At 43.7% G+C, this 10,704-nt stretch overlaps 1 protein-coding gene across 1 annotated transcript; it reads left to right on the top strand.

Annotated features, from left to right (window-relative positions):
- The first annotated feature begins 825 nt into the window (after positions 1-825).
- On the top strand, positions 826-5,378 carry LOC109759260 (disease resistance protein RGA5). Its single transcript, XM_020318079.4, has 5 exons — positions 826-1,375; positions 1,544-1,963; positions 2,734-4,718; positions 4,873-4,945; positions 5,041-5,378. The coding sequence occupies exons 1-5, from the start codon at positions 957-959 to the stop codon at positions 5,042-5,044; spliced, it is 2,901 nt and encodes a 966-aa protein (XP_020173668.3). The 5' UTR covers positions 826-956; the 3' UTR covers positions 5,045-5,378.
- The last annotated feature ends 5,326 nt before the right edge of the window (positions 5,379-10,704 follow it).

The following is a 10,704-nucleotide window of genomic DNA, read 5'->3' as shown; positions in this document are numbered from 1 at the left end:
CAGTGTCATATATATAATGTGTTTCGCCAATGCCGACTGCCTTTTGCAAGTGGTTTCATCATTAATTAATTTCATCATTTTGGTAACCACATCAGCGATGTACATAATCAATCAATATATTAAATTATGCATGCAAAGATTTGCCAAACACATTACTATCAGTACAATTTTTGGTTGAAAACACACATATTATTGCGCCAAGTTGAAGTTACACACCTTTTTTTGCAGTAGAGCTACCCACTTGATCATCGCCATTAAATCAAAATCTGACCGTCCAATTTAATCCGGATGGCGTGGATCATTGTGAACCCTCATAGGTAGGGAGGCTCGTGAAAATGTTTAACAGCTTAGGAAGCTGGTGCTAATTACTGCTCTCTCTGTCTGGTGCTAAATTTCTATAGTTAGCAAATTAGCTTGTCTCTTTCTAGGTCAGATGTGACCTTGGGAGAACAATTTTATTGCAGTGTCACTCGTACGTGGCAGTGACTCGATCTGATCCATGGTAGCTAGCTGGGTTCAGATGTGACCTTGGGACGGGCACTAATTGATAGAGTTGTATATACCTGTAACTTATATTAGGTGAAGCTTTCAAAACTAAGCACGATGCCTTTGTTCGCATGCATGCACCTACTGAACAATACAAGATTATCTAAAGTGCGACTTGAGGTCGTCTTGTGAAGATTAATTTATTAGCTAGGGCGGCACCTTTTTGCCGCCCCAAAGTGCACCAGACGCGTTGAGAACAAGTGGGCAAAGTGGTGGGATCAATAATGCACCTCTCCTTGATTAGTTTTTATGCACAAGCAATCAACATACAGGATATTGAGAGAGAGAGAGAGAGAGAGAGAGAGAGAGAGAGAGAGAGAGAGAGAGAGAGACCCACCCACACACCACAGCTCATCGTCGACGGTAAGCTGTTCTTGCAACCAGAGACAAGTGTAGCTAGCTAGCTAGCGATGCAGGTGGTGACGGGCGCCATGGGCAGCCTGCTCCCCAAGCTGGGGCAGCTGCTCATGGAGGAGTACAACCTGCAGAAGAACGCCAAGAAAGGCGTCGAGTCTGTCATGCGAGAGATGAAGAGCATGCACGCTGCCCTCTGCAAAGTGGCGGAGGTGCCGCGCCATCAGCTCGACGAGCAAGTCAAGCTCTGGGCTGACGAGGTCAGGGATCTCTCCTACGACATAGAAGACATCGTTGACAAGTTCATCGTGCGTGTCGAGGGCCCTAATAAACCTGCTGCCGATGGCAACAAGCTCACGGACCTTGTGGAGAAGATGGCCAACTTGTTTAACAAGGGCAAGGCGCGTCGTCAGATCGCTAGCGCCATCAAGGAAATCAACAAAGATGTCCAAGAGGTGGCCAACAGGCGCGGCAGGTGCGTACCCGGTTGATGGGCCTATCTATGATTTTGGTGGCCGATTGACCACAGTGACTTTTGGTTCGTGGAGGGAGCGGGGAGTAAAGAACGCCGCATCGACATGTACTTCTTTTTTGCACGATAGCGTCTGTAATCTTTTTTCGTGGGTATATCCTCCCCTGACAGGTACACAGTCGATAATATTGTGCCTAAGCCTACATCTGGGATGACTATCGATCCTCGTCTCCGCGCTCTATACACTGAAGTTACAGAGCTTGTCGGCATCTATGGGAAGAGGGATCAAGAGCTTCTCAAGTTATTATCATTGGGAGATGAAGATCCCTCCAACAAGAGACCAAAAATAGTCTCTGTCGTTGGATTCGGAGGATTGGGCAAGACCACTCTTGTCAGAGCAGTATATGACAAGATCAAAGGTGGTTTCGATTCACGGGCTTTCGTTCCGATTGGTCAGAATCCTGACATGAAGAAGATTTTCAGGGACATCCTTATTGGTCTAGATAAAAATATGTACACTAATATCAATCTCATGGTATTGGATGAAAGACAACTCATCAAAGAAATCCGGGAATTCCTTCACGACAAGAGGTATGCACCCTCGCCCAGTCACGGTCAAATGTTCCTGGTGATGAGTTTTTTTTTTCATGCTATGGAAGCAGTTATATAATGATTGGCTAACTAGTATATGGCTTAGAATACTTTCCGCTGCTTGGATGCATCTTTTCAAATTGAAAATTTATACGTTTCCTATAAAGACATGCATAATATTGCAATTATTCAGGTAGATGTACAATTTGTAGTTTTTTTTTCTTGTTGGACGAAGTTGTTTAACTTTTCTATTGGCTCTCGGCCGTGTGTTTAAATTTTTTTGAGATTTTCCTGGAACACTAGCTCAAATGTTAGTGGTTCTGAGTAATTTAATCTTACTTATAGATTTACCCTGTTTTGGTTAACTATGAATACGTTATTGGAAGCCACCAGATTGTGAATTTGATAATCATTTGGTTATTTGGTTTGACATTTTGGATAGATATAGTGCATTATGATTTGAGGTCATTATACAAGCTATAGTTTCATAACAGTGACTACATGTGTGTTGCTACATGCCACCCATCTTTTACTAATTTATGCTTTTTTTTAATGCTATTTTTGCTTTGACACCATCTGATTCTCAGGTCATAATAATGCTATATATCGTTAACTAGATTATTGAAAGTTTGGAATCTGGTGTCCCCTTGTTTTCATCCTTATATGTACTAAATTATACATAGTTTGTGTGTGTTATATATATGGCGCTTTATTAGATCTTGTGATCTGTGCATCAACATTTCATTAATGTTCTCTCACAACTTGTACAGGTATCTCGTCGTAATTGATGATATATGGGATGGAAAACTATGGGAAGATATCAAGTTGGCTTTCTCTAATATGAACAATGTTGGCAGTCGCCTAATCACAACAACCCGCATATTTAGTGTATCCATAGCATGTTGTCCTTCCACTCATGATTCCATTTATCAAATGGAACCACTCTCAGATAGTGACTCTACAAGGCTCTTTTGTAAAAGAATATTTTCAAGTGAGAATAAATGTCCTAGTGAACTTAAGGAAGTATCTAGAGATATTTTGAAGAAATGTGGCGGTGTACCATTAGCTATCCTTACTATAGCTAGTCTTCTCACCGCTGGTCATCAGATAAAGCCAAAAGTTGAATGGCAAGTTCTGCTAGACTCAATTGGGCGTGGACTTACAGAAGATGCAAGTATGGAGGAAATGCAGAGGATACTATCATTTAGCTACTATGATCTGCCTTCTGATCTGAAGACTTGCATATTATATTTACGCATGTATCCTGAAGATCATGAGATTGACAAAGAAGATCTGATATGGAAGTGGATTTGCGAAAATTTTGTGCAGCATGGAAAGCATCAGACTAGTATTTTTGAAGTTGGGGAAACTTATTTTAACGAGCTCATAAACAGATACATGATTATACCAATATTCAATGGTTTCCGTGAAGTACAAAGTTGTCGTGTGCATGACATGGTGCTTGATCTGATTCGTTCCTTGTCAGCTGAAGCAAAGTTTTTGACAATATTGGAAAGTAATAAGGATATCACTAGTTCTCAGAACAATATCCGTAGATTGTCCCTCCAAAATATTGAGGAAGATCAAGAAACTACACCTCTTGCTAATTCAATGAGTATATCACAAGTAAGGTCCATCACTGTCTTTCCACCAGCCGTGACTATCATGCCGGCTATATCTAGCTTTGGTGTTTTACGTGTATTGGACTTACATCGATGCCGTATTGGGGCACTTAACTTTCAGCCTAAGATGAGGGATATCGGGTATTTATTTCACCTGAGGTACCTAGGTCTAAAAAGAACTGGTATCTCTGAAATCCCGGAGGAAATAGGAAATCTACAGTTTCTACAAGTGTTAGATTTAGACTTCAATTTTGAGATGAGAGTGTTGCCGTCATCCATGTGGAAGCTAAGACAGCTAATGTCCATAAAGGTTTTATTTCGCTGCTATTGGCCCCCTGGTGTGTTGGGTAACCTGACTTCATTGGAAGTACTGGAGAGGATTTATGCCTCCCCGAGCACCGTGCAAGAGCTTGGCCGCCTGGCAAGACTAAGGAGGCTTGACATTCACTTCATTGCTTGGAGCCTCGAGGTAGAGGAAACTTTTGTGGAGACTATATGCAACCTGCATGATATCCAAAGTCTAAGTATTACCTGTGATGATGTACCATACTTGGATCTCTTGGGGGGACGCTGGGAACCCCCTCGATGCCTTCGCCAATATACTTTCACATCAGACCATATCGCATGCTCTGCATTGCCGATGTGGATAACAAAATGTGGCCCCTCACATCTATCAAACCTATCAGAGGTTCATATCATAGTCAAGGATGTGCAGCAAGAAGATGTGCAAATCCTTGGGAGATTGCCAGCTCTTCGCCATCTCTGGATAGGCAGCACCCACCAAACAGAAAGGCTGCTCATCATCGGTGCAGATGAGTTCCGTTGTGTGATAGCCTTTGGAATGCATTGTGAGCCAGCCACTCAGTTAGTCTTTCAACAAGGAGCTTTGCCAAATGCAGAATACGTCCGATTCAGTCTGGGCGTACGGGTGGCCAAAGAAGATGGTAACGGTGATCTGTTTGAGCTCGGCCTGGGCAACCTGCTCTCACTTCAGAGTGCATTAGTTGAAATCCATTGGGACGGGGTCACCAATATGGAAGCTGCCGAAGCATGTGCGGCAGTGAGAAATGCAATGGACACCCATCCTAACCATCCAATCGTTAATCTTCATTTGGATCCAGAGATATCGGAAGGTACAAACTACAATAACACGTGATACTCACCGATGAATGAATTCAGTGTATCTCGTTGTTTTTTATTCCTTTCTGCACTCCTGCACCTACATACATGCACATGCTTCCTCCGATAATATGTTGCTCATTTTCGCCTCTCAATCTTCAAATTAAGATACCGATGATGAGGATGATGATGAGTATGACGATGATGACAGCGGCGATGAAGGAGAAAGAATGGATCTGGAGTACGTACACTCATCCACCCAATGCTTTCTTTCATTTAATTCTTGAGACGCTCCATCTTAGATCCTAGCTCACACATTGCCTCTTGCTTTCTCAGCTAGAATCAACGGCGGTGATGGCTGGTGGGCATGATGGGGAAGTACACATACGGATTTTATAGGTCCCACGTACCAGGTGATGAAGAAGAGAGGAGAGATGAAATGGATAAAAATCTTGGCTGGTGTCGAAGAACAGGATCTGAACTAAGGTTCCTGTTGCTCTGCTACAACAACGCAAGCGCTTGCGTTATTCAGTATATCGCTTCAATTTAGAGCTTTAATAACTTCTCGTTGTACTGCTACCTAATTTGTTTTCCCCCATTCATCTGATTGCTAAAGTTTGAACTGATTATATACGGTCATGTAATGAACTTGTGTTATTCTCTGTTTCTTTCTCTTTCAGTTGGCATTGCACTCTTTTGTTTTCTTCATTAATCTGCTTGTTTGTGCCTCGTTACCATCATGTGACTGGAGCGTAGAGCCGGAGGAAGCTTTCATGATGTCCTATGCGGCACGGGTAATATACATTTCGGCGCGATAATTTTTCATCGTACACTACTACTATGGCATATTACATCACTAATTAGGGGCCATATTGGAGTCTACCACTCGTGTCTTGACCGACGGGCCATTTTAAATCCACTCAGTACTTCAGTAGTATGCCCATCATAGATGAATTTTTCATGCATGGTACGCCACTGTAGGAGTTTAGCTCGCCTTGGATGACGAACTGAAGGCTAATGTGTAGATTGTGCCTTTGGGTGGCGCATCTAATTTCCCATCGCTTCCCAGTCCCAAGACACACACTAGGTTACCATCCATTCAGATTCATGCAGCTACCTACGGCTTCATAATTGCTCCCACTAATTGGATTATATCTTCTCTATGCATGTCTTCATCGTTGATCTGTGGCTTCTCGAGCTTGCACATTTCTTTCTTTTTCCATTCTAAAGAGGTAATCGTTGCTTTGTATCTAATCTCATCTCTAGCCTCAACTCTATCAACGAGTGCACGAGCACCTATCAAATTTCGTGCTATCATTAGATCGATGTATTCTTCTTCCCAATACCAAGGCTTGCGTCCATCCTACGCACAAATTTGAGTAAACAATGAGCTACCGAAATTGCACCGAACCGAATCAAAAGAAGCACATGCACCATCTTTTTTGCACTTGAAGAACATCCATCCGGGATGTTTTGGCGTGGTAGGAACGCGGCGCACCACCTGCCGAGGGCAATCGTCACACTTTATGACCGGCAACGGTGAGCCGACGAGCCGCTGGGAGAGATCCGAGCGGCTAGAGGCGGAATCAATACTTGCATGCGGCGCTGAGGCGTTGCCGGGTGTGCGGTCTGGTACCCGGCCCATACCTGGCAAGGCATAGTCGCCGACGGCCGGATGCGGTCTGGCGCCAAACCCGGTGGCGGACGCGGAAGCCGCAGATCTACCGGTTGTGCGCCGGCGACGGGGCGAGAGGAGCACAAATCCAGGTGGTCAAGGACCACGATGGAGACTACAGAGCATCCGCGGCATCGGGAGGTGGGAGGGGCGGCGTAGGCGAAGATGCAGCGCGGGAGTTGAGCGGGAGCAGCGGAGGAGAGTGGACTTTTACTCGGCCGCCAAGCAGTGGAGTAAATATAGGGAGATTTACCATGGCTGGGTACAATTTTTACTCCACTAATGCCAATTGTGGATCGGCTAGGTGCCGCCTCTAACCGGTTATAAGGGCCGGTTAGAAATGCCCTAATAAGGTAAATCAGGCACAAAATCTTATCGGACAAATAAAATTTGCCTTGTGCAAGTGATTACCGTACATGTGTGCCTGTCAAGTAGACCGTCCATTTATTTTGTCTGATCCCATAAAGAAAACTAGAAGAAACGTTATGAAAATATATCTCATGACCATTAAAATATACTAGAAGGGTTGGGCGCGCTTTGTTGCGCTGTTCGTGTTGTTGGGTTTCTTAAAAAAATGATCACTCTGATTCAATATATAAGGTGTATTACTTTTTTTTAAGTCGGACCATTTAAGTTTGATCATATTTACAGAGAAATATATCAGAATTCATAATATCAAATCAATACTTTTAGATTCATCACGAAATGAATTTCCATACTTTTTTGTTTAATATTGTGGATGCCAATATTTTTCTATGAACTTGGTCACAGTTAAAGAAATTTGACTTTCTAAAAAACTAATACCCCTTATAGTTTTTAACTGGTACAATATTTAGTTTGACGCGGGGGGGGGGGGGGGGGGGGTGTGATAGAGTGTGTTTTTATTTATTTATAATATGGTGATTTGGTGGGACATTTGTGCTGTGATTCTTTGTTATCCGAACCAACTTATATTTATGTGGGGAAATTTCTATATGGGTGGCTGCGTGTACTATATTGATGCTATAATATCACATGGTGGCGGTTCTTTTTTCTAAATCGTGGGAGGGTGCCCGGGATTGATATGTTTTTATAGGTCGATTGCTGCTGATTGATTTTAAAAATCGTTGGTCCGATCAAAATCGTAAACCAACTCAAAATTGAGTACCTCAACTTAATGAAAGAGCTTTAAAATTTAAGAACGTAGTGAATTAAAAGAATTGAACGGGAGAGCTTGAAAAATTGTTGACCCGATCAAAATCGGATGACCCAATTCTAAATTGAATACCTTAATTAATTGTGAGGCCTTAAAAATTAGGAAGCATAATGTATAGTATAAAAAAATTGAGTGATGAAACTTTAAGAAATTATTGACCAGGTCAAAATCAGGTGACCCAATTCTTACTGGAGACCTCAATTGAATGTGGGCTCCTTAAAAGGGAGCTTAGTGTTATAGTGAGGTCTTAAAAATTAGAAAGCATAATGTATAGTATAAAAGAATTGAATGATGAAGCTTTAAGAAATTGTTGAATGAGTCAAAATCGGGTGATCCAATTCTTACTGGAGACCTCAATTGAACGTTGGCTCTTTAAAACTAGGAAGCTTAGTGTTATAGAGGATTTCGACGTGATAATCTTTCATCCGACACTACTACTATGGCCAATTACATCACTGATTAGGGGCCATATTGGAGTCTGCCACTCGTACCTTGACCAACGGGCCATTTTAAATACCCTGACAGCGTGTTTGGTTCAGTGGAATTGGAGAGAGGGAATGGAAGTTTGAGGCATAGAGAGTTTTATTCCTTTGTTTGTTTAGGTGAAATAGGAATTCAACACGGAAGTGAAAGTGGAATTCACATGTATATGTCCCACATCTATAATATCTAAATAGTTCATCCCCACTAACCTATTTCTCTTCACATGCAGCCTATACACCTCATCATACAAGCCCCACACATGCCACCTTCGATTTCACCTCACTGCATGTGCCACATCAGCAACCTCTATTTCCAACAAACAGCCGAATAGTCCTACTAAAAGAACAGCCGAAGAGCCAAGCTTCTCGAACAGACACGGGATCTGTAGAGACATGATCGTTCAGCCGAAGAGCCAATCTTCTGGAACCGACGCAAGGATCCGAAGAGACATGATCGTTCCCCTCCATTTACATGCTTTGGCATCTTGAAGTCTAGGCTAGCGCCTCCTTGTCGCATCATCGTCCCTTCCAACTCTTAGTGGAGCAGAGGGTGTAAGGTAGGAGGGGAGGAGGACCGAGAAGGAGCGGTGGTGCATAGGGAGGTGTGAGGGCCGCATCTCGGATCTCCACAACGTGTTGCGACCGCAGAGTCCGAGGCTGTTGTCGATCAAGTCGACCATTCACATTAGTGTGCTCCCTTCATGGCTGCACGACCTCTGGGAGCAGCGGCGGCCCGTGTCCCTTGCCTGGAAGCGTCGCTGCATGTTGCGGACAGTGGGTTGATCAACATGGACACACCTATCGCAGGTGTGCTAGCGTTGTTGGAAGCATGGCCAATTACGGAAGGATCATCATGTGTAGCTGCTCCTACGATGCTATGACAGGTACTCCGCTTCTGTTGGAAAACTTGCAAAATTGAAAGAAAAACACATGTACCTTCCTCTTTACAGGCGAACTGATAGGCTACTACAATATTTTAAATTATGAGTTTGTGTTGCGGTCATTTATTCCAGTTTATCACCACGTCACATCTTTCAGTAAGCTAATGTTTTCTTTGACAAAATTGCAGAGAACAGCACATCATCTTATTACAAAAGCAGAATATGCAAGTCTGTAACTGGTCACTTTTTTTTTTCATTTTGATTCTGATTCTAACTTACTGCAAACATTGGTAGTGCATACACATCCTAACTCAAGAATTTGCAGGTTGGTGATTTCCTTGACATTTCGTTGCAGCAGAGCTCGATTTGATAGTGCAAACATACATTACAAAAGTTGCAGCAGAGCTTGATTTTTATTTTTATGTTTCTGCAGCCCAGCAGCCGTGCTCGGTTTATTTATTTATTTATCTTGCCTATGGTGTTTTTTTTTACGAGAGAAATTTCCAATCTATTCATTAATCATGGCAGTACAGAGAACACAAGAGGTAATAAAAATTACAACTAGGTCTATGGACCACCTAGCGACGACTACAAGCACTGGAGCGAGCCGAAGGCGCGCTGCCGCCATCGCCCCTCCATCACCGGAGTCGAGCAAACCTTGTTGTAGTAGACAGTCGGGAAGTCGTCCTGCTAAGGCCCCAAAGGACCAACACACCAGAGCAGCAACCATCGCCGATGAAGAGAGTTGTAGTTTGGAAAGATCAAACCTGGAACCACACGAACGAAGACGGACAAAAACTGAATCCAAAGAGATCCACCGAAGACCAGCACCGATCGAATCCCATGAGATCCGACGGAGACACACCTCCACACATCCTCCGACAACGCTATTCGCACCATCGGGACGGAGATAGGACGTGGGAGACATTATTACTACGGAGGGACATTGCCGCCGCCACACAGCCCCAACCAAGACGTTCAACCTAGCAAAAACGAGAACGGGGTCCCTCCCGCCGGGGGGGGGGGGGGGGGGGGGGGGGGGGGGGGGGATCCTCCGCACCTCCCTAGGCCAAAGGCCATCGGAGGCGGGGCGGATCCGCGGCGGCGCCGACGGGAGGAGGAAGGAGACGTTTCTTGTGGAGGAGGCCTACGGTGTTGATCAAGTATGGATTTAAAAATTTGTTTGATTCATCATAAAGGAAAGACTAAAAAAATCTCTACAGGTTGCAGCCGGTGATGCATGTGAACTACTTTTAGCGGTATTCTAACAATCTAATTTGTGGTCACTAATTACGTCAGGAGTATATGGTTATATATAATAGCATTTTCAACTTTTTAATGATTCCATTCAGCACACCAAAACCTACTAACGTCCGGCAGCAACGCGCGTGGTATCTATCTAGTATCTATTACGGGGAAGGGCTGGTAATTGAGATGGAGAAAGAGAATTAGAGTTAAACTCCCATTTCCCTTCCGTTAGTTTGCCAAACAGGCTGTTGGTACTTCAGTAGCATGCCCGTCATAGATGAATTTTTCGTGCATGGTACGCCACTATCGGAGTTCAGCTCTCCTTGGATGACGAACTGAAGGCTAATGTGTAGATTGTGCCTTTGGGTGGCGCATCTAATTTCCCGTCGCTTCCTAGTCCCAAGACACACACACACTAGGTTACCATCCATTCAGATTCATGCAGCTACCTAGCTTCCCTCTTCAGCTTGAGTATGTCGACGATAACAACTGAGATCATGTGCTGCTTTTATATATGGT

Source organism: Aegilops tauschii, chromosome 5 (genome assembly GCF_002575655.3).
Source record: "Aegilops tauschii subsp. strangulata cultivar AL8/78 chromosome 5, Aet v6.0, whole genome shotgun sequence".
Taxonomy (NCBI): Eukaryota; Viridiplantae; Streptophyta; class Magnoliopsida; order Poales; family Poaceae; genus Aegilops; species Aegilops tauschii.
The sequence above is the reverse complement of the archived record's forward strand: the minus strand, read 5'-3'. Positions and strand labels throughout refer to the sequence as shown.